The following is a 27,195-nucleotide window of genomic DNA, read 5'->3' as shown; positions in this document are numbered from 1 at the left end:
CTGGGCGTGCTTCCCCCGAAGGTCGCTAGAGGCTGGAGGCAGCTTTTTTACTCCAGTTGGATTAGAGTTGCGTTTGTAAGAACGGGGCGTTTATTTTAGAAACGAGCGAAGTTTCCCAGTGACTTTGCTGCAGCCGTGGTGGTTTTCCCAGCCGTGTGCGGCTGCCAGCCCTGTGCTGGGAGTAGTAGAAAGCAGAGCTGTTATCAAGCGGCCCCTTATCGCTTTGATAATGGGTGACTGTGCCAGGCCCCACCCGCGCCGGCTGGGCGCTGGTGGCAGGAGCCAAGAAAAGGCCCTGATGCCCTTTTCCACAAGTGGCTCCCTGCAGGGATCATCCGCGTTCGTGTTTCCCACCCGGTTTACTGTGGGGTGAAGGCAGCGAGGTGCTCTGAAGAAGGCACCGCTGGGACCAGCACGGCACAGGTCGGGCTGTTACATCCACATGGGGACTGCGGCACCATTATTTTTTATTTTTGAGACTCTTAAGCCCCCTGTGAGAAGAGCATCCTGCTCCGTTAGGGGAGATGGGGAACCTTTTCTTACAAGCAGTAGATGACCCTAAAGCCATCCCATGGGGAACACTGAGGTTCTCTTTGAACTCACCCAAGCTGAGCTGCAGTTGTTGGCCGAGTGCTTTCAGATCAGGGTGGGAGCTGAGGAGCACACTCGTGTTTTGGGTGTCTGGGGTTAATGTGTTGCCACTGATTTTCAGTACAATTTCTTACTGAAGTCGGTGCCTGCTCAGTGCTGGTGCCATGGCTTAACCCAGCTGGCTGCACACTCAGTTTTGCCAAGTTACAATTCAAGAAACAGATCATTGTCATATTGTGGAAAAGAAAAAAAAATCTAATGAGGACACGGAGTAATGAAGGGCCTTCATCAGCCTTTTGCATGGTCTTGACCCTTACAAGGACAGCAAGAGCCAGTTGAATGACCTGATTCAGCAAAGCACTTCTGAGGACTTGCTGAACTTGGAGCACATGACTGCTGCAGTCCTGCTGCCTAAAGCTGAGCGTGTGCTCAGGAGCTTTGTGGGATGGAGGTGGGGGTGAGCAGGATCATGGATCTGCTGCTGAGCCACTTGTGTGCCGAGGGCTTTATTGGGAGGGACCAGAATTTGGTGGCTTATTGGCTGAAGCCAGCCTGGCTCTGGTGTCAGCCTTCATGGGCCAAGAGAGGAGCATCTTTTCATCACCCAACACCCTCTTTCAGTAGTTGTGTGTTTGGGGAGCTCTTGTTAGGTCCATGTGTGTTGGAGCCGTGGTTGGAAGGTTGTCTCCCAAGGCAGTTGATGGAAACCTTGTTCTTTGGGAAGCACCATCATGATTTGTGTGGTTCAAACTGGGTGTCCAGGCATGGATATGGGACAGGGGTGTAGGGGACACTTGCAGCGTTTTCAGCAGTAAAGCCCAGTTTGAATGGTCAAGGTGGAACCCCCCCATTCCTCAAAAATTGGGAAAACTCTTGGTCTCCAGTTGCTTCCAAGTGTTTTTTTTAACCTTGGGAGAGTTCCTACCCCAGAAGAGAAAGCGGGAGGGTTTGTTGATAAACTGAACAGAGCACTAACCTACAGTTTTGTTTTTCCAGAGTCTCCACCACCTCCCTACTCTCGGCTGTCTCCTAATGATGAGCAAAAGCCACTGGGTACGTGTTTTCCCTCTTTTGATGTCCCGAGAACTCTTTCATGGTGCAGTCCCGGTGTTGGTTCTGAGACAGCCCTCCCTGGCACGTCAGGCAAAAGCCAACAAGTTGGGATTTTATGGCTCCTCATTATTTCTGAGCAAGCATCACCTGACAGGCTTTAAGAAGTAAATGGATGTCAGTTTATCCTCCCAAATTACCATGTAGACACATGCATATTTTCCAAAATAATATGAAGCTCTATTTTTAATGAAGGCGTAATGAAAGGTTACCAGACGTCATGTTTTGTCTGCGTGTGTAATCTGTGGGATGATGGAGCAGAGGGGGAGTGGGAGCTCCTGGGTGCCATTTCCATAAAGTCCTGGCTGCTCTGCACCTTGGAGGAACCAGCTCTTACCTTTCCTCTGCTCATTACAATGAGATGTAAAGCCTTTGAAACTCAGCACCGTGTAATTTCTGAGTGGGGTATGACTTTTCCTGGTGAATTGTGGGAGGTTTTCAAAGCAAAGGTAGTGAAAGTGACTGGGGTGGGTACCTGGGCACAGAGTGAAGGGTGCTGGGGAGCCTGGCAGCCTTGGATCCTGGTCCTATGTGCTGGACGTTGGCTTGGAGATGTTTCAAGTTGGCATCACTGCATCCTGCCCATCTTTCTCAGTGCCTGCTTCTTGCTCAGTTAAATGGGAAGCAAAGATGTGGGAAAGAAGGGAGTAATGCCCTGTCCCATGTGGGTTTTTTGCTGGGATCAGTGCAGCTGTGGGATTTCTCCCTTCATCTGTGGCCGGTGCCTCTGACTCCTGGGCGTAGTGACCCAGGTGAACCACTCTTGCTCCCCATCAGGGAGGAGGCAGACAGGGTTTGGCAGGGCTATAGGAATGGGACAGTGTTCCTGCCTGTCCCACCCAGCCCCGGGGGAAGGCGGGAGCTGTCCTGTGCCAAAGGTGAGTCCCTGCCCTGGCGTCTCCCTGCGGTGCAGCCACATGGGCACCGTGCCTGTCGGAGGGACTGGTGCCTTCATCACCACGGGGCCGTGACCTGGGTGTCCTGCAAAGCCAAACTGGCTGCTTGTGGGATTTTTTTTTTCCTATTTTTGTTAGGTGTGGAGGCAGAAAAAAAAAAAAAAGTTGTCCCTCCCTGCGCTCCCCCTTCCAAGTTAATTCCCTTTGGAAACTGCTTGTGCTGCAGGGAGAGATGATAGTGGGCAGCACGTGACTTTATTAAAACAACAGCCAGGGATTGAAATTTGCTTCACTGGCTTGTTTGATTGGAAAAATAATAGTTAATCTGTGAGCAAACAGTTGAGCACTTAATTAGAGGGGTGTAAGCAAGAGAGAATAACAAAGACTCTTAACTTGTTAAAACAAAGTTTCCTTCGCTTCAGCAAAGAGGAAGGAAGGAAGGAAGCAAGAATAAACAGCTTCAAGAATTTTAATGGTGATAATTAAGTATAGTAACTCTGACTTGTTTAGAGGCTTAATGTAACTTTATCCAGTAAGCACCAAGTTCCTACTTGTTTGATCAACTTAACTGGAGTTATTTTTGTGGTGGAGGCAGTTCAGAGTTTGCATTTGCGTGGTGGAGCTACAAAGTTAATCGTTGCTTTCTGGCTCAGTGGAGAGTTTCTCTCGGGGAGGTGGTGGGAAGCTGGAGAGCCACTGGTGCTCATGTAGCCCTGGCAAACACAGGAGGACTAAAAGTGCTTTTTTTTTTTTTTTTTCCCCAGATCTATCAGATTCCACGTTGTCTTACACTGAAACAGAGGCTACAAACTCGCCCAACGTCACGCCCGGAGATTTCTCAGGTTGGCAGATGTTTGCGCCTTCCCGCCCGTGTTGTCTGAGCTGGGAGCTGGGGCAGCACAGCAGGAGGGTGTGGGGGGTATGGTCCTGCTGTTGATTTTGTGGTCTTGATGTGAAAGGAGGGAGAAGAGAGCAGTTACTTCAGTTGGTTGGTCAGAGACACCAGCGCTCTGCGGGTTGTGATGAGGTGCCGTTCGTGGGACGAGCGGGGACGTTTGGGAAGTGGCCACGTGTGTCCTTTGTGGAAGCCACCTGGACCTCTCCCAGGCTCCAGGGCCATGGGCTGCTGTGGGGTGGGGCTGTACACCCTCCCCATTTCCATGGCAGGAGCAGTGAGGCCATTCCAAATGATGCTGCCTTGTGGTGGTTCTTGCCGGGTCCGTCCGGCTTGTGTTACCTGTTGGGCCCTGGCCCCGCGGTGCAATCCCTGCTGTCATGAGCAGGCTCCCAGCTATGGTGCCATTGAAGCTCCTGAACAAAGCTTGGCTTAATTAGGTCCTGTTTTTTGCTCTACCCCACCCCTGCAACCTTTCATTCATTTAATGGGGCTCTGTGAGGCCTGGGGTGGTTTTACTTGACAGCAGGTAGAGTTGGGGCTTTCCTTGGCTCCACGTTGGGCTCTGGCTGCAGTGATGGTTCCACATCTTTCTCCTTGGTGTCTCATCCCAGGCAGGGGGCTGACCATGTAGGAGATAGGAGGGGCCTGTCTACAGGTTTAATTTCTCTGGCTGGTTAATGGTCTGAGAGCTGAGATGAAGGAAGACAAACCTTGGTCCTGGTGGGGTCCCACATGCCTCCTTCAGCAACTGTGGTGGGGTAGGATTGGGCACCTCGGTGCCCAGTTGCCAGATTGCTGAGCACATGGATTGAATTTGCTGCTCTCTCTGGGGATGCTGGAAGTTGGTGGTGGTGGAGGGGACCACTGGGGCACTGGTCCCTTAGCTGTGGCTTTTCTCTTGGTGTTCTCCACCTGCAAGAGCTTATGGACAGTTTGTTGAGACCTGCGCCTTCCTTGGGACGTTCAGGCCGATCCCGACTCTGCAGCTCTCCAGAGAGCGTTCAGGCAGCAGTGCCGTGGCGTGGTGGCACATTTCCCTCCGGGGATTTTCCCTTCTCCTTCTCCTTTAAGGTCCTCCAGCCGTGGTGGGCCGGCGGTGCTGCCGCGTGCCGGATCCAGCCGTGCCGCCCGCCCGGCTTTTGTTGTGCTGCCAAGTGCCCATAGCAGGGGAACAATTGATAGCCAGGCCTTGGATCGTTCGGGCCTGTGCTGTAATAAATGGGTGTTTGCAATTCCTAACAAACATTCCCGGGGCTGGAAGCGCGTCCGTAAAGGCTCCCCGTGCCCGTGGCTTTTATCGTAACGTGATAATTGTCGTTAATTAGAGCGGCCGGGTTGGAGAACGGGGGGTTCCTGAGCATGGAGTGGCTCAGCTTCTCTCACGGCCGAGTCTTTATGGGACATCTGGTGGGTTTTCTGGAATAGAGGAGGGATTTTTAACTTTTCCTTGAACAATATAATGATAACATGTGACTGAGATTGTATGAAATCGGATCCCTCTGCTCCCCCTGTGCCGTTTCCAGTGGTGTAACTTTTAATAAGAGTCTGGGGTTGGGTGATTTATTTTTCCCCAGTGCTCATGATTGCTGAAAGAGGATAAGAGCTCTGCTGAATTAACCCATACGTGTCATCACAGGGAGGTAAAAGGGAAAAACCCACTTAGGCTCCAGTCTACCTGCCACATTTCAGTTTGTTTATTCTCCATTTCAACTTATTTAATAGGTCTGCTTGAAATGTAGGTCTGTGGAAATGGTACACAAAGCACGTGGTCTTCCCTTCCTCCTCTCGTGTACCAAAGGAGCTTGGTGTGCATTTAACTCCTCTTCCAAAAATAAGTACATTTTGGATCTTGCACCAAGCCACTACTATTTATTGCTCCAGCTTTGATCATCAAAAAGGCTTTTCCTACTAAAACCACAAAATTCAATTTTGGATAACAAAGAGAACCATTCTTCTTCTGTTGGTCCTTTACTTGATGAACTTCTAAACAGGAAGTTTTACCATGAAGGCAAAAGATGATCTCTGTCATATGTAGAAATTTTATAAAAAACCAAACTCTTTTTGAAGTAGAACCTTTCATGGTCATAATAACACTTTTAAGAGGAAAAGTCTTCAGTGAACTAGTAGGCTTGCTATGAAATTCTGAGGAACAGCCAGTGCTAACTGGAAGCACAGGTTGTGGATAGTTGGGTGGATGTGACCTGTGTGGTGACCTGGATCTATGGATGATACCTCAGAGCCCTCTTCATCTGAGGTTCAGAGTATTTGGGTCATGAAATGAAGTTGTCTGTTCAAGGATCAGTGTCCAGCCGCAGCATTTCCCTTGGATTAGGGATGCTCCTGTTTCCTGAGTGAGGTGCAGTGGCTTGGGAAGATCTGGGTTGCTGGGAAAAGGCACTTGGAGGTGTCTGACCCCGAAGTTTCCATCTCCTGAGCTCAAGCAGTGTCACATTCAGGCCCGTGAGAGTACAAAGAGGGGCTCCAGCTTTCCCTCATTAGATTTATTTCTGCCTGGGGAGCAGAGCTGAAGAAAACCTGCTGTTTTGGGGGTTGCATTCCTAACCCAAGTGGTTCCCTGTGCCTGTCCCCCAGGAGCTGGCAGACCCATGGCCCGTTTTGGCGTCCCCGCGGCTCCCAGCCGGAGCCGGGGAAATACCAGGGAAAGGGCAAAATCCAGCAAGGCAGGAACAAAAGCTCAGCCTCGTGACTCATAATTGGTGGAACATTTGTAGTAATTTTTTTTTTTCCCTTCCCCTCAGACTTGGCTCCTCCAGCACATGCCAAGAAGCTGCTGTACCCGTTAGACTTGCCAGGCTTGTAGAGGGATGTGCTGCTGCTGCGGGAACTGGTTTGGGATGGTGGGGACGTGCTGGAGCAGATGTTGTGGGCTTTGGGATTGCCTGCCTTCCCCTCAGTCCCATGGGGCTGTCCCTCACCATCCCTGGGAAGGACCCTCTCTTAAACACCATGGAATAGCCCCTCTCCTCTTGCACAGCACCTGGAAAAGCCCCATGAATTCCTGCCAGCAGCCACCAGAGTTCTTGGTAGTGGTGGCATTAAATTCTGGAAGTCCCAAGGACTGTGCAGGAGGGGAAGGGTTGAGCACAGGTAGGAGGACAAAAGGTGGTCTTGCAGCTTGGGATCCTCCTGCAGGTCTCTGTCCTGCCTTGGCCATCACCAGAGAAGGTGCTGGCTTATTTTTTCCAAAAATACTATTATTGTTTATTCTAAACTTTGAAATCATTTCACTTTCCCTGTGCTAAAACTCTGCTGGTGAACCCATTTATAGCTGAAAATGTGCATCCAAAAGAATAAAGGATGAGTTGGTTTGTTGGAGGAGGAATGAATTCTCTCCACATTCCGAAGCTGTGGGAAGTTGTTTCCCACCTGAAAGTGGAAGCACAGGTTGAGTCTATTCCCAGCAGCTCTGCTGAGGTCCAGAGGATGATGTGGCAATGAGCTCTGCTTGGTGGCTTAGTCTGATGCTGGTGGAGGATAATTGGGAATTAACAGAGAGAAGAAATCGAGTTACAGAATATTCTGAGTTGGAAGGGACCCACAAGGATCATAGAGTCCAACTCTTAAGTGAATTGTAAACAAAGAGACTGAATGGGCTGGAGCTTATTGAAATTATTTCTGATTTTTTTTTTTTTTTCAAGGCCTGGGGAGATGGAGAAGATTTTACAGGGCAGTGGTGGGATTGGGGGTGTTGGATTTGGGAAGCAGGGTACCTCCAGAGGGAGGAAGAAGGCAGGGACATGCCTGTCCATCCCAGCTGGTGACTCAGCCCTGCTGAAGTGATGCCACGGCTCCAAGCGAGAGCCAGAGGGTTTTTTCTGCTTCCAGCAATATTTAGGATGAACTTAAGGAAGCATATTTTAAAACCCACTGAATGGAGAAAGTGAACGTCTCTCTTCCTCTTCCCCCCCCAGAAATAACAGGCTGCAGGATTTATGCTACCAAGGAAATTTATGAAGATCCTGTGTGTTGGGAGTAGGAAAAAAAAAAGCCTATTAAATATGTCAGGCGGATACGTGTGGCAACTGGGCAAACATGGCCCTTTCCGGCCTGGGGAGAGATGGTGGAACTACCTGGGAGGAGAAGAAAAAAGAGATTTTTCTCATTAATAGGGCAGCAATTTCTTCTGGGGGGGGAAATGTTGGTTTTGTTACTTTTTGAGGATTGACTCTGTGTCCCACCGTGGGCTGGGAGCTGCAGGTTGGGTCTGACCCAGCAGCACCCTGGAGCCTTTTCAGCCTTTCTTCCTCCCGTCCTGCAGAAACAGATCCATTAAAAAGCAGGCAGAACATCTCTGTGCATCCAGTTTAATCACAGACAGATGTTTATTTGGGCCAGTGATGGTTTTAGTTTCTTTTCTCTTTCATTTTTAACTGTAAGCTCGCTGGCTTGTCTAACCCTGTGCAGTCTAGAACAATCAGGGTTTGGCTAAAACTTCTCCTGGTCGGAGGAACGAGCCTGTTGCCAAGAGCTACTTCTTTGATGCAAAAAAGTACATCCTGGAGGTGCTTTGTCAGATGTTTTTATATTAAACAGTTTTCCTCCATGATTTTAGTTTGCCAACGGGAAATAAAGGGCATCTATTTTTTCCAGAGTGCTTCAGAGAGTGTGGAGCCTTTACCCATGTGGCCATGGATGGCCTTGGATGTTGGAACCCCTGTGAGAGAGGGTCCTTCTGGATGTCTGGGGCAGCTTCAGAGCAATAACTTGCCTTCCCTGTGGGTTTGGTCATGTGCAGCTCCTGGCCCTGCCTGGGGCAGACATCAAAGGTCACTTCTCAAACCACAGGGTGAATCATGGAGTTAATCCCTGAAAGGGAAGGTGGGGAAGCTCTGGGAGACACATCCCTGGGCTTTCAGCACTCTCCCTTTCAGAGAGGTGCAGGTGTGCTCTTTTATTCCACAACAAAGTTCTTCCTGGGTTGATGATAAATCCACTGGAGCCAGTGGATTTACAGGAGAGTGGAGGGTTTTTTATGCTCACCACAGGTGGCAGCTCCTGGACTTCAAACATTCCTTTTTTTTGGAGCAGAGAGGAAAGGGATCATTGATTCTGTAGCTGGGTGGGCTCCTCGTTGGTTCAAAGGCTGTTAATGGCAGTGCTTCATCCATAAGTGAAGTAACCAGCAGGGAATATTCCACTTGGGTTCGTAATAAGCAGCTAAAGATGTTCTTCAGAGCACTGAAGCTGAGCAAGCATCAATTTAGGAAAAACCTTTCAAGAAGTTAAACAACTTGCCAGCTGAAGAAAAGCCCCCTGGATCAGGGCTGGAGGGGGAGGTATTTCCTCCACAGGGTTGTTTCTTCATTAAAACCCTGTGGGACAACTCAAGTTGGGCCACCAAACCCAACAGCTGGAGCGTCGGGGTCAGTGGGAGCTTCCTCTTGTGCATGACCATGCTTGGGTGGTGATACCCCTTCATGGTGACTCCTGTGCCCAGTGTCCTGTCTGGAGAGGTGCCTGTGGCCCATCCATGCAGAGCAGGGGCCTCTGGAAGGAGGATGGAGTGTCAGCAGCTGTAGGAGAGTTTCTGCTCATCAAAGATCTCCTGTGGGTGATGGGCTCCCAGTGCAAGGCTTTGGGCTCAAGATTAATGCAGAGCTGAGCGTGGGGAGGGGAAATGAATTTTGTGAAGGGTGAGGAACCCCTGGGGAATTTGCTGGAGATGGGAAGAGGTGGTTTGTGCTGGAGGTCTCCCGAGGAGGGAAGTAAAGGTTACTCTGAGGCAAGAAAGAGCATCAGCAGCAGCCTCCAAAAAGGTTGTCTTTCAGGAGGAAAGGTGTCTTCTGGACAGGGAGATGGAGAAATGTCCCTTTGTTATTGGTCATGTGAAGGCATTGCAAGAGAAGTGATTTTGTCCAGCACATTTTGTGTCAAGAAGAAGGAGGGATGGGAGGGAGCTCCCAGAGCACCCTGTGCTCAGCCAGGGCTGGTTGGTCCCAAGAAGCATCTTTAGTTGATGTTCTTCGTCTGAGCTGGTGAAACAGTGGTGAAATCCCTCCTTCCCATGTGTTTTTCCTTGTGAGGGACCAGGGAGTCATGATGGGAACCAGGGTAGATGGGGCAGCTGCTGGAGAGTTGGGAATCAAGCTGAACTCTTCCCTGTCACCATCCATTGCTTCGTGTGCCAAAACATCCTTCCCCTTGGATTATTATGATGGCTGATACTGCTGCTATAACCATCCAACAGACAGCACTTGAAAAATGGGGATAATCAGAGCTGTCCCCAAAAAATTGTGGGCAATCAGAGCTGTCCCTTAAAAATGTGGACAATTGGAGCTGTCCCTAATCCAGAAGAAGGATGAAAAAAAGCAAAACCAGCTGCCAGTGCCTTGGGATCATCTGCCTGGAGCAGCACAGGCTGCCTGGTGCACAGGGTGGGTGGAAGAAGGTTGGTCTTATCAATATTTGGCCCTGTGCCTAATGCAGGGATTAAAACTGCTCTGCAGATGATCCCTCTCTATTTATTTATGTGTGGACACACAGCTCCCTGGCTCTGAAGGAGAATTTCCTGGGATGGAGCTGGGTGGGATGATGCCCTGAAGGGAAGGTTCCATGGGCAGTATTTGGGGAGCACTGGAGGCAATACAGTGAACTTCTCAGTGTATTTCTGCAGAGAAGGAGAGAGAGTTGCTTTTTCTCCCTCTCTCACCTGGAACTGGGATGGATTTTCACAGCTAGCCTGGATGTTTTCAACCTAGAAGTTCTTGGAGTAAGTACAACACCCAGATAAAATATGTTTTTGTCTGTGGTTCATTGAGTACTTATGATGTTTGGCCTTGAATCACAGAATAATCACATCCCTCACTTCTCCAAGCACCTAGGCATCACTCTTAAAAAAAGAAACATCAGGAAGTAAGCAAGTTACTTAAAAGTAAATTAGTTTAATCTCTGTAGCCAAAACATTACATTCTTGCACTCTATTAGGGGTTGGATAGGGCTTTCTAGGTAGTAAAAGTTCTTTTGATGTAGCTGGTTGTGTCCTTTAAACAGCACAGATCCGATGGTAGGTCTTTGTTTGAACTCTCCTTTTTCTCTGTGCCTGTGTTTTGCTTTTTGAAGGGATTTGCTGAATACTGGACACAGTGTATTTATGACCTTTGAAAACGGCGAATGTTTTGAAGGAGGAATTTTGGCTTCTTCTAGGGGGGACCTGTAGAGAGAGGCTTGTGTTCACAGTCACAGTAATAGATTTTTTTGTGGCACTTTGATGAGTGAGAGGTGTTTATAGGCTTGATTCATAACCGAGTTACTAAGGTTTTCCACGGAAATAACTTATTAAATGTGTGGCGCTCCCCGAAACGATTGAAGTCTGGAGATTTGCTGTTCATCAAAGGTACCTCCTTTCCCGGCCTCCAATACCTAACTCAGCATTTTACCTCTGGAGGATGCTCAGATCCAAAAGGGGGGTGTGGTGTGGGAGCTCGAGCTGGGTTTTTTTAGTAAGAAATTTAAAAAAAAAAAAAAGGCAAATTGGAAAGGAGGAGGTAAAAAAAAAAAACCCAAAAACCCTCAGGAAAAACATCCCCCGTCGTTCGGAGCCGCTGATGGTTAAACCTGGTTTTCTGGAACACTGCTTATTTGTGTGGATTTTACTTTGCTGCTCCACAGCCCAAAAGTACATCCCTTTACTGCTGCTGGCCGGGCTGCTGAGGGCTTTGAAGTGCCCCGAGCCCCTGGAACCGCAGGTTCAATTTACTGGCAAAGGAGACTCGGCTCTTTGTGCTTCCCAAGTGCCGGGATCGGCGGGGATTAGGCACGTGGCTGCCGTGATTCCCAGCACTGCCGGCTGTCCCGCCGTGCCACAGGCTCTGGGAGGGAGGAGAGGAGTGTGCTGCTGCCTCCCTGGACTCTGTGGGATTCAGGTTTTGGGTGGGATGGAGGAGGAGGAGGGTCGTGGGCTCGTTGAGGTCCCACCTTGCTCACGGATGGTTGGGTTTGGGTGGTGCTCGTCCCAGCAGTGCTGTACTGCAGGTTTTTAAGATCAGACTGGTGTGGCATCAGTGCCATGGTCTAGTAACCAGGGTGGTAGTGGATCAGGGGTTGGACTTGATGATCTCAGAGGTCCCTTCCAACCCAGTTGATTCTATGATTCTGCTTGCTCTCCCTCCTGTTCTGTGCCTTACACCTGGTTGCTTCACTGAATCCTGAAATGGTTTGGGTTGGAAGGGACTTTAAAGCTCATCTCATTCCAACCCCCCTGCCATATGCAGGGACACCTTCCACTCTCTCAGGTTGCTCCAACCTGGCCTTGATTGCTCCCAGGGATGGGGCAGCCACAGTTTCTGTGGATAACCTCTGCCAGTGTCTCCCACCCTGTCACAAGTCCTTCTCCAGCTTCCTTATAAGCCCCAGAAAATGAGTGTTTAGCTGGGAAAGACCATCACTCCAGGGTCAGAGCACTCAGAGAGGGGAGGCTGATGGGAAGATGTGCAGCCCATCACCAGCACTGGAATCTGGGCTTTGGGTGCTGAGAACTGTTGAATTCCTGTTTGGTTTTTTTTCTTCTGTAAGAACAAAAACATTTCACATGGAAATGCCTGTCTTGGCTGACCTCTTGCAGAGCTGCTGACTGGTAATGGCCTTTGCAGCTCCTGGGGCTGGAGCAGGGATTAAACAGGCTCCAGCCTTGAAGTGCTGGAGTTTGTTGCTGCCCCACCACCCCCTTCCCAGAGGTGCTTCTCCTTCAGTGAGAAGCTGAGCATCACTCTGGTTCCTCATCCTGGGCTTTGACTGTAGGAACATATGTGGGAAAACACCAGCAGCATCAGAGGATATAAATACAATTAAACCAAAGCTCTCTTTTCCTGCCCCAGCATCTCCTCAGTCAGCCCTGCACTCTGCTTTTTCCCCTCTTTTTCCCCTTTTTTTCTTGAAATACAAAAGAATTACCTTTGATACCCAGACCTGAATTCCCTCACACAATTCCTACCTTTCCACAGTAGGAATACAGTCTTTCCACAGGATGCAGTCTTTGTCTGGGAACAAACAGGCTGTGATACTTCTCCGTGCACTTGGCATTTTGCATTTCAGGTTTTTAAAAGCCCACGGATGAAACCTTCCAAAAAGTCAAATTCCCAGCAGTGCAAATGAGAGGGATCTGTAGGGAGTTTGTTTTCCCCTTCACTGCAGTTTTTTGTTCCTGGGGGATTCAGGAGGTCTTTCCTGATGGTACAAGGACCCCTTGCAGTGGGGCCCATGTGCTCCTGCCCTCCAGCATCCCCTGTCCCACTCCCAGTGTGGGACATCCAAAGCCATCCCTCCCTCCCTGAATGGGAATTCATGGAAGTGCCCTCATGGCACATTTGCTGTCCCAGCTGGACACTGATACTGGACCCACAGCAGCTTGGCCATCTCCCCTCCTGGGCTTGGAAGAGCTGCCCTCCCCTTCCTCTGCCTGTTTGGGTTTGGAGATGTTCCTCCTCCTCGGTGCTTGTGGCACCTCAGGAGGATCAGGCTGCCCTTTCCTCCAGGCTGGAGAAGTTGGAGACTTCATCCTGCTGTGGAGGCATCTCCTGGTGCCAGGATTGCCCAGGCAGGATCCCTCCCAGCCCTGCGGAAGGGTGGGAGACACCCTTGCATTGGTTTTATCTCCGTATTCCATTAGCAGGAGCAAAGCCCGCCAGCAGAAAGGCTATTTTTCAGCTCTTTCCATTTATTAAGGTCTCATTTGCTAAGATTTTTCCATTTGAGGAGCCAAAGAATGTTAAAGACTATAGGAAAAAAGTGCCAGCTGCTTTATGCTTTCCCATCCAGTGATGCAAACCACTGTTGTCTGTTGGGTGAGGGAGAAAAGCCCCGTAGGTACCACGGGGGTTGTGGCACTTTGGGGTCTGGTTGGTGGGTGGGCAGGCCCTGGCACAGATTGCCCAGAGAAGCTGTGGCAGCCCCATCCCTGGAAGTGTTCAGGGCCAGGTTGGAACAGCCTGGGACAGTGGAAGGTGTCCCTGCCAGGGCAGGGGGTGGAAGGAGATGATCTTTTAGGGATGAGCTTTAAGGTCCCTTCCAACCCCAGCCGGGCTGTGATTCTCTGATAGAGCTGAGCTGTCTTCAGATTTATTCCACCTGTCTCCGGAGGCTCCCGGAGGGATGGACGTGCTGTTCAGAGCACATCACTTTCCTTTCCTTCCTCTCCTTTCTTCCCTCTGGCTCTGCAAAGCCTGGCCTGCCCGGGGGGAGCGCCCGGCTCTGGGCTCAGACAACGACGCGCTTGTGAGACCCCGCGCCGGGAAAAGGCAAGTTTGTCCACTGGGAAGAATGAGGCAGTTGATTCCTCTCCCCCTGCTGAGGCTGGGGGGGGGTCTGGGAGCATCCCTGTCCTGCACAGGGAAGGCAAACAGGGGCAGTGGCGGCTGGGAACTCCCAGGGCTTTGCTTTCCCTTATTCCTGGATGGGTGCCGTTGGCATCGCTCATCCCCAGCTTCCCCCAAGCTCTGTGACAGACACAGTTGTTGTGCCCTGATTTTTTCCCTGTTGTTTTTGTATTTGTTGCTCTCTGAACACTCTTTGAGTTGTAGGTGACAATGAACTATATGTACTTTTTTCCCATTTTTCTTAAAATCCAGAGAAACCAACATTTTTCCAAACCTGTGGAATTACACTGAGTAGCCCCTTTCCTTGTGCTGAAGATTTCTTTAGGGTCCAACCAACGCTTGGAAAAGGGAAATAAATATGTAGGGAAAGGTCTTTACACTGATTAAGTCTGAGCAATAAGCAAAGCCCAGGGGAAGGGCCGTACTGAAGTGTTAAGGACACTTGGGAATGTCAGATGGACATAAGTGATGCTGGGTGGGCTTGTCCCAGAGCATCCTCCTGGGCCTGACTGGGCTAACGGTGCTCCCAGCTGGCATCCAGGGACCCATCTCGGTGCTGAGCTGTGTGTTGAGTTGTACAGTCTCTGTGTTGGGATTTTTGATGGAGTAAAACTGTTGTGACCCTTGTGGTGTTTGCAGGGTGTGTGACTTTGGCTGTCCTTGCCCATCAGAAAACAATGCTGTCACCCTGGGAGTGCTCAAGGCCAGGTTGGATGGAGCTCTGAGCAACTTGATCTAGTGGAAGGTGTCCCTGTCCATGGCAGGGGGCTGGAATGAGACAGTCTGTAAGGTCCTTTCCAGCCCAAATCATTCCATGATTCTGGGATCCATCCCATCTCAACAGGCACTGGGCTTATGAGCAAAGCTTTGCCAAGTCTCGCAGCAAATAGTCACTGGTGCTTATAAAAAGCTCAGGCTCCAAGATTAGATCTGGTTGGGTTTGTCTGGTGCAACAGCTCAGTGCATCCAGCTGTGGAGAGAAGGAGCAGATGTGAAAACTGGGAATTTAATGTCTCAGACCCAAACCCTCCCTATAAAATGTGTCTGCAGCTGCCATTGAGTCGTTCTGCCACGGGGCTGATAACAGTAAAACTGAATCCACCAGGTTTTCATTTTGGCCTCTGTTCTGGAGAACTCTTTCTCCTCTGAGATTTTATGAAGCCCTGAAACCAAGTGCTGAGGGGGACGAGGTGCCTGTGCCAGGGTACAGGAGAATTCCTTGGTGGGGAGGCCAGGGCCCAGTTTCCCTCAAGTTGTCACAGGAATTGCTTTCTGAGATCTGCAAGAAAAAGAAAAAAAACCCAACTGAACAAAAAAAACTCCAACAAAACTTTATGAATCGACCGAGAAGGCAGTAAAAATTAGTAGTAACAAGCTCATTTCAATAGAAATGGGTTTGCTGCTCTGCTGGCTGCCAACCATTTATGAGACTGGCTGGGTGCCGTGGGCAGGGTCCAGAGCGCCACATCCTTCCACCCTCCTGCTGCTGGAAACCATTTGTGACTTCAAAAAAATAAATAACCCTATTGTGGAGCCTGTTTTATGGTTGGGGCCTGAGCTGGGTGACAGCTCTGGAGTTGCAGACTTGGAGGGGGGGGCTTTCTCCTCCGTCTCAGGTGGGTTCCTGCGGGGTTTCCACGGTGCAGGTGAGGACACGAGGTCAGTGTTGTGTCCTTGGCATGTTTCCTCTGCCCCATGAGCTGGTGCAGGGGGAGGAGTTGGGTCAGTGTGGTTGTGCCAATGCAGGGGTGTTGCAGGGAGCGTTGGATGCTGTTGGGGTTGTGCCAGGAGAGGTTTAGGTTGGAAATTGGGGAAAAGTTCTTCCCCAGAAATGCTGTCAAGCTCTGGCACAGGCTGCCCAGGGCAGTGGTGGAGTCACCATCCCTGGAGGGATTTAAAAGCTGTGGGGACATGGGTCAGTGGTGGCCTTGGCAGCTCTTGGGGGACAGTTGGACTGTGGGGTCTCAGAGGGCTGTTCCCATCTGTACCATTCTGTGCTTGCTCATGTCTCGGGTGGGGCCATCCCAGCCCCACCAAAGCCCAGGGTTGTGCTCCAGTGAGGCTGGTGATGGCTTGTTTGGAGGACCAGACCCCAGAACAAGCCCTTTTCTGCTGTGGCCCATCTTTGAATGTCGTGGGAGTTTCCCAGCATGGGAATCCATTGACTTTTCCATTTACACGGGGCTTATTTCAACACTTGCACAAAGGGATGGGTTGTGCTGGAAGCTGGTGTCCATCCTGCCCTTGGCAGAGGCTCTGTCTCCATCACTCTGTCCATCTGAAGCTGGTGTCCATCCTGCCCTTGGCAAAGGCTCTGTCCATCCCTGTGTCCATCTGAAGCTGTGCCAGGTGTTGGGACAGCTGCTGGTCTGCAGGCAGCTTGTTACCACCATCCCATCCCGTGGGAGTGAGCATGGCCCTTCTCACCCCATTGGCAGCACATCACATCTGTCTTTTCTCTTAGCCCAGCTGATTTATACCCAAACTTGAGTTTTTATACTCAAAACATTTACATCCATCTCCTGGAAAAAGGGAGAGAACCAGTTTCTGGAGTGCTGTGGGACACTCTGCTAAATCCACTTGCATGTGACTGTGGAAACTTCCCCCCACAGGAGAACAAGGAAATTCCTGTGTGAGTACAAAGTAAGGTAAAGATCCTATGAGCACGGGGAGCTGCTCTTCCCCCCATTGTTGAGCTATTTTAATGGAAGGGAAGTGTCAGCACAAGTATGTTCAAAAAAAAAAAAAAAGTCACTAGACTTATAGACTAGGAGCACACTGGGCAGCTTCTTCAACTCTGAAACAAGAAAATTAGAGTTGCTCTTCATTTCCCAGTAATTACAGCCACATATTTTGAAATATCCGTGGTCTTTTCCATGTTGAATCGCCGGGACGGACCTTTCGAGCCGGATTGAATTCAGCTGTGCTTGAAAGGGTCGGTCATTTGAGACTTCCAACATTAAAGATCTTTGCAAATTAGTTTTGCTCTTTGCCATGCTGAATTTGTTTGTGTAGAAAACCTCAGTAGATCTGGTATGTGCCTGTCTTTGAAGGGCTCTGCATCAAAGGCTGCTGCGCCGGGTGTTTTATGTGCTGAGCTCCACGATCCGCGAGGCTTCGCGGGGAAGCATCAGATCCTGGCTTGGTTAAAACCTGCAGGGAGGAAAAGCTGAGCTGTGGCTTTTCAAAGCCACCAAGCAAACTGGATGCCCAGGGCTCATTCCTATAGGAAATTAGTGCTGGACTTGCATGTGCTGGTGTGTGTCATTGATACAGCCCTAAATGTGGTTCCCTCCCTGCCCCTTCCCTGCTTTGTGGGCGAGATGAGCCCGTGGGTGATTTCCATGGCACTTGGAGATTTAGGGATAGCTGGTCCCAGAAAATCTTGGCATTCAGAAGCCAACCACAAGAAATGCAGTTGGACTGTAGCAAGTATTCCAAAAAAAAGGTAAACAGCAAAAATAATGTTTCAAGCTTCCTGTTTCTTGGCTTGAAATGTATTTTTTTCCCAAAGTAGTTTAATCTCAGAAGGAAAAATGTGAAAACATGTCTAATGTTGGGGTGTTTTGCATGTTTGTAGCAGATCTGTCACCAAACAGGTTTTGTTGCCATGGGGCAGGAAGCCCTTTCCCCTCCCACTCGGTGTATCCATGTGGATCCCAGTGTGGAACTGCTCAGCTTAAAATACAGAAACGCCAGTAAAACAAAGTAAAATAAAAGGTGCTAATGGAAGGGTTGAAGGGCTGTCACCTCCCAGAGCCTTGGGCTGCCCACAAAAGGGGTTTTCAGTGCCCAGCACAAACCTGCTGCAGGTTTATGTGGGCGGGGAGCGCGTTGTCCACGTTCAAAGCAGCGGCTCCGTTCCCGGGGGTGCCTTTGGGCTGTGCCTGATGTGCTGATGGGAAGGGGCTGCCCTGGCTGGATGTACGTGATGGGATCAATCCAGGTTTAAATGAGGACAAACTAACCAGCACCAGAACATTGCTGGGAGCCAGCAGATAATCCCAGATCAGCCGTGGGCTGGATCGCCACCGCTCCATCGCCGCCTTGCAGAAAACGCTCGTTCCTCTCCTCTTCCCCCTTTTCTCCCTCTCATTGAGATTTCGACACAATATTATTTTAATCCTGGTTCTCTCGCCCCTCCTTCTCCCTCTCCCCTTCCCTGCAGGCTCTCAATGAGAACCAGCTGGCTTCCAAAGCGATTTCCCCTCGGAGCAGGAGCCAGCTGAGTGCGGGGGCCGGGCGAGGGCGAAGCTGGCACCGCGCGGGGCCGGGGCGGGCTCAGCCCCCGCGGCTCCGCTGCCTCCCGCCTCTCCACCAGCCTCCAAAATGCTTTTCCTCCTGGCTCTCTCCTCTTTGAACACATGGGGTTTGTGCTCTTGGGGTTTGGGGCTGGTTTTGGGGCCGTCCCACCTCAGAGCATCACCTGTGAAGGATGTAGAGGGAGGACCAGAATGTGGCATGTACCACACGGCTTCCCAGCTTGCTGCCATGGCTTGGCCACCTCTGGCCATCACAGAGAAGTTTGTTAAAACATGATGCTTATTTGTTTCTTAAGATCTTTGGTGGGTCAGGCTGTGTTGGTGCAGATCCCTTGGTTTGAGTGTTTGGTGGGTGTTGAGCACAGGAAGCATCCACTGGGATTTCGAGTTGTGTTTTACCTTGTTCAAACACCTAGGAAGGTTTTAGGCATTCAGAGGATACTTTCAAGGCAGGTAAGTGAGTGAAGTTGGTTCAGGCATTAACAACTCACATGTCAGCTACAGGAAGCACCAAAACTCCTCCTCACATCCATCCTTCAGTGCCCCAGGATGGTGGTGAGGTACCTGTGGGGGTTTATTGCCTTAACAGAGGGAAGGAGCCTGGGTGAGAGCAGCCTCCTGAGGGAAGCAGCACAGGCTCATCTTGGAACTTTTATTCCTTATTTCTCCTTTTAAGTTGCATGTAATGCCTTGATCACATGAATAGCTGAAACAGTGTGTAGGGCACGTACCGTGCAGGCAGCAGAAATGGTTTTCCAAAGTGCTGTGTCCTTATCTCGGGTCAGGTGATGGTACAAGGGTGGGACTGTGTCTCCTGATGCTCTGGTGGGAGTGGTGCAGTTGTATTCACTGGAGATTTGGTGACCTCCACACTACAAAGGCATCAGTGAGTGTTGGATGCAGATACACTCCCAGACTGGAAGCATCAGCTCACCCTTGGATCCCTTGGATTGCTTCCCTGTGGTACAATTCAGCAGAACGTGATGTGGGGAGAAATTCTCAACAATTCAACGTTTCAGAGCTTCTGAAGCAGGATTTTTCTGAGCAGCTCAACCCAGCAGCTCTCTGAGGAAGGGGTGATGAGAGAACTCTTCCCTTTGTGTGCCAGGATGCCCCTTGGAGAGAACTCTACCCATCACCCCCTTCCCGAGGTGCCACCCAGCCCGGTGGCATTCCCCCTGCAAGGGGGGAAATCAAGGCTGGGTGTTTGGAAAGGCAGTGACTCGAGTGCTCCCAGAGCAGTGCCTCTCTGTTTGAGTGAGGTCGTGGGTGTTTATTTGAGGGAAGAGCAGCTCAGCCAAACATCCTGCTTTTAAACTCGGCTTTGCAGCCATCGGAAAGATGCCTGCAGCTATATTTGTGTGCAGCCTCCGACTGCTGCCCTTCCTAGCTTGTCTCTGGGCATGGATGGGATTTGCAGGGAGGGCTTAGGAACAGGCTCCCATGTCTTTGGGGTTTCTGCTGCATCGAAAGCTCTGGTTTCCTTGTCTTTGCATTGGAGAACTGTAGCACGTCCATCGAGCTGTCCAGTGTCAGATAGGGAGCTGGGTATCTTGCAGGGCTCTGAAAATCCCCCCTTCCTCAAATATTTAAGCCCTGAGTTTTGAGACAAAATAAAAATCAGTGGGAGCTGCCAAATTCGGGGGGGGGAGTCTTGGTTTTGGGTCAAAACCGCTGAGGTTTTTCTCCCCCCTTGTTTCAATCCTAAGCACAGCCTTGCCAGAAACTTGGCTCAGCTCCCCCAGCAGAATTAGGGACGTATTTATGTTTTGAGGTTTGTAAAGGAAACCTGAAACCAGGTAAATTTGGCCAAAGGCAGGAGTGTGGGGCTGTGCTCTGCTCACCCTGACACCAGCCTGTGCTGCCAGGAGGAGCAGGGCAGGGATGTGCCTAAGGGAGGGGACAAGCAGGACTTATTTTTGTAGCCATCTTTCATAGCAACAGGGCTAAAATAGAGTTGTTGCTCTGCCTTCTACGTTGCACGTGGAAGGGAAACCCTTTTTGTGCTGAGCAGAGACCCAGTGGTGGCTGGGATGGGTCCCCCTTCCTGCTGCAAGAGAAGTTTGTGGCAGTTCTTATTTAAACAATTGATTCTGGAATAATGGACACATGAAAATGAATTGTAACTTGGCCATCTCCTGCACACCAAAGCTTTGTGCCTTTTCAGCCCCTGATTCCTCTAAATAGTTCGTTTAAACCTGTATCAGCCTCTGGTTTTTGCAGATCTGGGGCATTGTAGCTGTAAAAGACCATCATGATGAGGTCTCACTGACCTTCTCCAAGGTTTTGGGGAGTTGCTTTGTTTTTAGCAGCACTGGAAGGTGCTGCAGACATCCCTCAGTTCCGTAGGTGTAGCTAAATGCCACCAATTACACATCAATTTTATGTCTGCAGGTAGAAGGATCCACTAATGTGTTTATATTCCCAGTCCATTTCCAGCTCCATTTCCTATCCAGAGTATTCCAGGAGGATGGCACATTTGAATTCTCTTAGTGAGATGTTACTTTTGCATGTAATTAAAGACCTGATCATTTTTGGGGTCATTTTGACGGTGTTTGGGAGCAGTTCTTGCACGTAATCTTAGATTAATACAGATGTCCATGTCTGAGGTGTTCTTTTAGGTATTTAACTTCAGTCAGAGGGGAGAAAGAGCTACTTGCAGGACACAATTCATCTTCTCTTTATGGAAAAGAGGTAAAGGAAGTCGCAGAATCAACTAAGTTGGAAAGACCTCTGAGATCATCAAATCCAACATCACCTTGTCTGCCAGACCACAGCACTGAGTGCCACATCCAGTCTCTTCTTAAACACCTCCAGGGGCAGTGACTCCACCACCTCCCTGGTGGTCACATAAGTTGTTCCCAAAAGTTTGCAGGCACCAAGGTTTGGGCTTGCTCCCGTGGACCTGAGATGCTGTGATTTATCCTTTGGTCAGCCCGGCCAGGGGAGAGGATTTGGGTGGTTGGGAGGCAAAGTGAAAGGGAAAAGAATATCTGTTTTTCAGAAGGGGGAAATGCAGCGTGTTGGCCACTGAGACAACCAGCAGAGTCCTCCGTGACTTCCCTCAGCGCCGGGCTCTCTCCGGTGTTCCACAGAAACTGGGGAGCCTGATGTCACGGCCGGAAAACAGCCCCTGTTGTTATCAGAGGAAAAGTTGAATTTCTTGTAATCTCTTCCTGGGCTGCCGCCCCTTCCAGCCTTCCCGGCGGGAACCTGCGAGCACATCCCCAGCCCCTTCCTGATTGTTTTTCCAGCCCCATTACACAACGCGCCCGTTGTTTGGTTTTGCAAATTGCTCATGAGCAGCGTCAATAGCTGGGGATACACAGAGAGGGGAATGGACTTTATTTGGGTTTTAGGGCCTTCGGAGTGAATGGTGCCAAAGTAAATAGGGAGTTTTATGCGGGGCCGTGTTAACCAAACAGCCCCGCGAGCCCCCGGGGAGAGGTTCAGTGCAGAGCAGCGGGGATGGAACCACCAGGGTACCCGGAGCCGTGAGCAGGACTCGGGATTCGGGAAGAATAATGTCCCCTTGGGCCTGGGTGGTTGTTTTTTTTTTCCTTCCTGATGGATTTACAAGGGAATAAGAGCATCAGGGCTGGTCACAGTGTACTGGGTGACTTATCCCAGCTACGTTCTGCTTTTGGAAAGCACGTTATGTTTATCAGGCTCTATCTTAAGAGAAATTCAGGTTTGCATTCCTCTGCTACTGCAGTAAAAGCCTTGCCAGCGTTTCTACTCTTAAATTGACTCATGGCAAGTTTAATCCCCATTTGTTCTGGATCTCTCTGTAGTTCCTCATTCCTTGAAGCTTTTTAGCAGGGGCTGGGAGAGGGCAGGTCTGGAGTGTTGGTCTTCGTGGTTGCATGAGTTGTACCTTCTCAACAAGCTCAAGGACTTCAGATTTTTGTCTTCTTGGAGCTGTTTGAGGGCAGTGGTGGCAGAGCTGTGCTCCATGTCCCGATGAGTAAGGCTGACCTCATCACTGACAGCACCACTGGAGCAGCCCAAGAGCTTCTAAAAAAGACAATTTGAATTGCAGGCAAGTTTCTGCTCCGAGTTTCAGCTGTATAAATACAACCACAGTGAAGTCAGTTGAGTTACTTTGAATTTCTGGTCAATATTTGGAGCAGAACCTGGCTGTGCCCATGTGCAGCATGGAAGGATTTATTTGTAAGAAGAAGAGGAAAATATGATGGTGTTTGGAGAATAAGTGAGGGGTGGAGAATAAGACTCAGCCTGCCCTGTTCATCCTGAATTTTTACTGTCCTGAAAGAACTTTCCCTTTTGCAAACAGGTTGCCTCAAGTGGCCTTGGTGGCTTTCTGAGGGCACTGGGTTATGACAATAAATTAAAAGCGAAAGGCACTTCTAGAAATGCAAGGAATGCGAAAATGTTTAAATGATTTAGTAGGAGAAAACTTTATTTAAACATTTAATCGAAGAGCGCGCTTTCATCTTTAAGACATCACTGTTTGAACTCCCATCCAAGTTTTTTCCGGACTTTCTGTTGCACTTCATCATATACAACAGCAAGCTGTGCTTTGGAAAGGGAATAAACTTCCAGTTCCCTCGTTCCGTTTGTTGTTGTTGCCTCAAACACACCTCGGTTACAGCAAAGAAGCTGTTCTGGGGGAAAAGCTCCTAAACATGTTATTTTCTCATAAAAAGATCTCATTTATTTGAAGAATTGGAGCTGGGAAACACTGTTGTCCAAGCAAATCTCATAAAGCTGCACAGCTTTCCGTATGGAAACCGCCCTGGATACAGATGTGGCAGCCAGCACGTGGGGTTTTTTCCCCTAATGCAAGGGAATATTCACCTCTGGGAAGTGCATCTCCCCAGATATCACCATGAGAGCAGCTGGGCTGGGTGCTTGGCACTGGTTTGGTTGCAGACATTTGTACTGGTGAGGGAGGCAGAACTGGGCCGCAAGGAATTGGGCTCGGCTTCAGACCTGCCACATGGCATTGGAAAAGAACCATTTAATTGTTACAGTGGGTGTGTACTGGTGGATTATTTTTGAATTCCTTAATTTTTGCCTGTGTGATGTTAAACCCGGTGCTGCATTTGGAAGAGAAAAATCTTAGGACTGCACCCATAACATCAATATTTTATTGCCTTTAAACCCGGCGTCGCCGGAGTCGCTCTATTGCGATGACCAGTGCGTGTAACCAGCGTTCCATTTTGGGGTGAACCGAGGGGATCAGCTTTAGTAATTCTTTTTTTCCTGAGACTGTGACCTCAGGGCCCCTTGGGTCCAGCATTAGCATTGGAAATGTCCCTGTTTGTGTTCTTAAACCCGGCTGAGCGTGCGCCGCGCCGATGGCCTGCCGTGCTCCGGTGGGGAGATTTATGCTTCCTAAGTACATTGTAAAAGTTTTATAAAGTAGCTTAAATATTTACACAATAAGCATTTAAGGAAGCAGTTATGTCTCTAAAGGAGCTGCTGATCCTTTGGGTCCATCAGACCATGGCCGTGAGGGGTTTTTAACTGTCTGACCTCCAGGAATTGCCTTGGTGGTGTTTTGTTTTGGTTTGGTTTTTTTTTTTCACCTAACTGGTTTTAAGCAGGCAAACAAATGGAAACTCATACACAGGAACCTATAAATAATGTTAATGACCTGGCCTGTATCCTCAAAAGCCAGGAAATTTAGGAACATGACGGCGAGCTGGCCCTTCACTCACTGAAGGGTGGAAAGCGTAGCTGGGAGGATTTCTTCCCAATATCCCATCTATCCGTGCCCTCTGGCTGTGGGAAGCCATTCCATTTTGTCTTGTCCCTCCATCCTTTGTCCCCAGTCCCTCTCCAGCTCTCCTGGAGTCCCTTTAGGCCCTGGAAGGGGCTCTCAGGTCTCCCTGGATCCTTCTCTTCTCCAGGTGAACCCCCCCAACTTTCCCAGCCTGGCTCCAGAGGGGCTCCAGCCTTGGAGCAGCTCCGTGGCCTCCTCTGGATCCACTCCAGCAGCTCCATGTCCTTCTTTGCCTTGCACTTCCCCCAGGACAACCACCTTTCCTTTGCTCCCAGATTTAATTTTGCAAGGCTCTGGTGATGCTGCATCTCCACTGTGCTGTGAGGGGTCCGTGCAGCTTTTATTTCTTGCTTCATCCAGCAACAGGCTGTGAGATTGCTTGGATTTCCACCCTCAGGAGTCGCTCCATCCTGCTGTGAGTGCAGGCCTGGAATCCTAGAATGGGATGGGTTGAAAGGGACCTTTGGAGACCATCTGGGCCAACCTCCATGGGCATGTTAAGGAAGATGTGAGGGTCCAGCCTTTGCTTGGTGTGCTTCAAGGAGAGCATCCCAGCGCCCTTGGGATGGCCATTCCTTTCCTTTCAGACTGGCATGGGATGGATACCCCTTGGACAGAGATAAGGGAAGCCTTGCAGTGTGAAGAGCAGGGGGTGGGTGCTGCCTGCTCCTCCCCACCAGCACCCACCACCCCTTTCCTTGTGCTTCCTGAGGCACTCGGGCTTTGGGTTTTTTTTCCTCCTGCTCGCACGGCAAACGGATGTTTAGATCCGAGAGGAAATGGGATCGCTGTTTGCTCGGCTCCTCGTGGAGCAAACAGCCCTTCAAAATAACTCCGGTGTCGTAAGTGCCAGGAAAAACAGCGAAGCCAAAACGTTGAAAGCAAATAATTGGGTTTTTTTGTGAAAGGGCTCCTCTTCAGCGCCCGAGTTTGCGTATCAGGGCTGCTCTTTTCACGTTTTGTTTTGAGGTTTTGCAATTCTTTGCAAAGCAAACAGAGTCAGTTTGTGCCTGAGGAGGGATTTCACTGATCCCAGGGTGCTGCTTCCAGGTGATTTCCCTGGGACGTGCAGAGCTTTTGGGTGGGAAATTGTAATTGCTGTAGTTCCAGAGCTAAAAGCTGGGCCCCGAGTGTTGGGTGTTGCCCTGGAGGAGGTGCCCTCTGGGGTGTCCCTGTCCCTGTTCCCTGCAGGGATGGCTCCCGCAGAGGCCTTGGCTGGCGCTGTGGGAAGAGCAGAGTGTCCCCACACAGCCCAGCCCAGCCCTCCTGAGTCACCCCGGGCAGGAAAGGCACTCAGCAGGTTTGGAAAACTGGCTGGAAGGGCAGGCAATGCCCTGCCTGCCCCAGGGCTGAGGTTTGCCCTGAGTTTGGGCACATGGTGCCACAACCACCCTAAAACACAGAGGAGACCCCAGAAGCAGCTCCCTGGGGTGAGCACTGATGTCCTGCTTGGCAGGACACACATCCTGTCCCTTCAGGGACTTCCCCGAGGGTGGTTTGGGCACTGCCCAGGCTCCCCAGGGCAGTGGGCACAGCCCCAAGGCTGCCAGAGCTCTAGGACCATTTGGCTGATACTCTGGGGCACAGGGTGTGACTCTTGGGGATGGGCCTGTGCAGGGATAAGGGTTGGACTGGATGATCCTCGTGGATCCCTCCCAGCTCAGCACATTCTGAGGAGCCCAATTCCTGCCACCCACCCTTCCCGTGGCACCCACCCCCCATGGACACCCATGCAGGACCACAGACGGCCCTGGCCCCTGGCTGGCCCCCGGGCTTGTGCAGGGGGGCAGGATGTGTTTAAAACATCCAAAGTGATGAAGTGTCACCCAGACTGAGCTGTTTCTCAGATCCGCAGCCGTCTCCTCCCGGATTTCAGCTGCTCAGCTTCCAGGAGCAGGGCTGGCTCCGTGGAACGGGGGCTGCAGCCTCACTGGGATGTACCTGAGCTCCACAGACACTGTCACCCATCACCCACCCCCACCACGCAGCCCCTGGGTGCTCCCACGGTGGGAAGTCCTGGATTTTGAAGATCTGACAGAGAGAACTCTGGGGTGGGAGCATTTCCTGCTCCCTCTTCCTCTCCCTGCAGAACAGCTCGTTAGGGTAATGACTGCAGACACCGAGGTGGGGTGCAGGGGGAACAGGTACTTTTTTTAAACTTTATTTTTTCCTTTGGAAATGCAGCCTCTTGCAGTCATGCTGTCACAGTTAAAATAAGGTTTAAATTACAGGGCTGGCTGTGGCTTTTTCCCTTTCTTTCAGAATTTTTGCCAACTTGCAATTTACTTAATGAAATCCTGCTATTTCGTTTAACGGGGATATTTTTTGCAGATGTTGATTTAACCCAGCTTTATAAAATATGTGAACTGTGCAGTTTCTTTCCTATTTTTAACAATTTAAGGATTCTGGTGCAGAACCTGACAGAGTTTATAACGTTGATATTTGTTTGTACCTCATGCAAACCATGAGGCTTCCACATCATCCACAGAAATAGTGTGAAATGTTGCAATAATGAGCCAAAGTCGTCCAAAAGGGGGAATTTGTGTTGCTCATTGGAGCTTTGTGAATGTATTTCTGCGAAGGGTCCGCCCCTGGTTTTACACTCAGTTATTCTTCAGGGTTTGTGCAGGGGGTTCTTTATATATGTGTTATATATAGAATGAGGAAGAGAAATGGGTCTGGTTTAGGCTGGTGACAGGCTGCCTTTTTAAAGTACAATTCCCAGTGTAGTTCCCCCCAGTATGCCTTACTTTATTTTGTCAAATGGAACTCCCTGGAGGAATCTGATATTCCTCTTGCAGAGCTGTGGAGGGTGTGCAGTGTTGAACTCATTAAGCCACAACGATGCGTTCACATGCTCTGTTAATCTCCCTGTCCTTGATTTACAAAGAGCCCGACCTGCTCTCCTTCCCCTTTTCCTCTCCATGGGAAGGTCGTTTGCTTTGGTGCTTAATTTGCAGAGTTTCTGAGGGCCTGTGCTTTCATCCCTCCTCATGGAGGAGTTGCAGCCACAAACCCTGTGTTTCAGACCGTTTCAGAACAGTCCTGAAAAGGTTATTTTTAGCTTGAAAATTCAGCTACCCTCAAAGAAAGATGAGGCTTGTCCTACAAAGGTGGGAGGGTTTTTAATCCAAAGGATTCCACTGGCTGTGGAATAAATACGTGGAATATAAGTCATGTTATAGCAAGGACTGACAGCACAAGGGGGAATGGCTTCCTGCTGCCAGAGGGCAGGGCTAGATGGGATATTGGGAATAAACTCTTCCCTGGGAGGGTGGGGAGGTCCTGGCACAGGTTGCCCAGAGAAACTGTGGCTGCCCCTGGATCCCTGGAAGTGTCCAGGGCCAGGTTGGAC

General features: G+C 50.1%; 1 protein-coding gene across 1 annotated transcript in view; it reads left to right on the top strand.

Moving 5' to 3' along the window:
* The window catches only part of SMAD6 (SMAD family member 6), a 166,689-nt gene that overhangs the window by 128,393 nt on the left and 11,101 nt on the right, over positions 1–27,195 (top strand). Inside the window, exons 5-6 of the mRNA XM_018069593.2 lie at positions 1,588–1,644; positions 3,362–3,439. Coding sequence (XP_017925082.1) covers positions 1,588–1,644; positions 3,362–3,439 — 135 coding nt within the window. The remainder of the gene's footprint in view (positions 1–1,587; positions 1,645–3,361; positions 3,440–27,195) is intronic.

This window comes from Manacus vitellinus, unplaced genomic scaffold, assembly GCF_001715985.3.
Source record: "Manacus vitellinus isolate BGI_N305 unplaced genomic scaffold, ASM171598v3 scaffold_16_pilon, whole genome shotgun sequence".
NCBI lineage: Eukaryota > Metazoa > Chordata > Aves > Passeriformes > Pipridae > Manacus > Manacus vitellinus.
The sequence above is the reverse complement of the archived record's forward strand: the minus strand, read 5'-3'. Positions and strand labels throughout refer to the sequence as shown.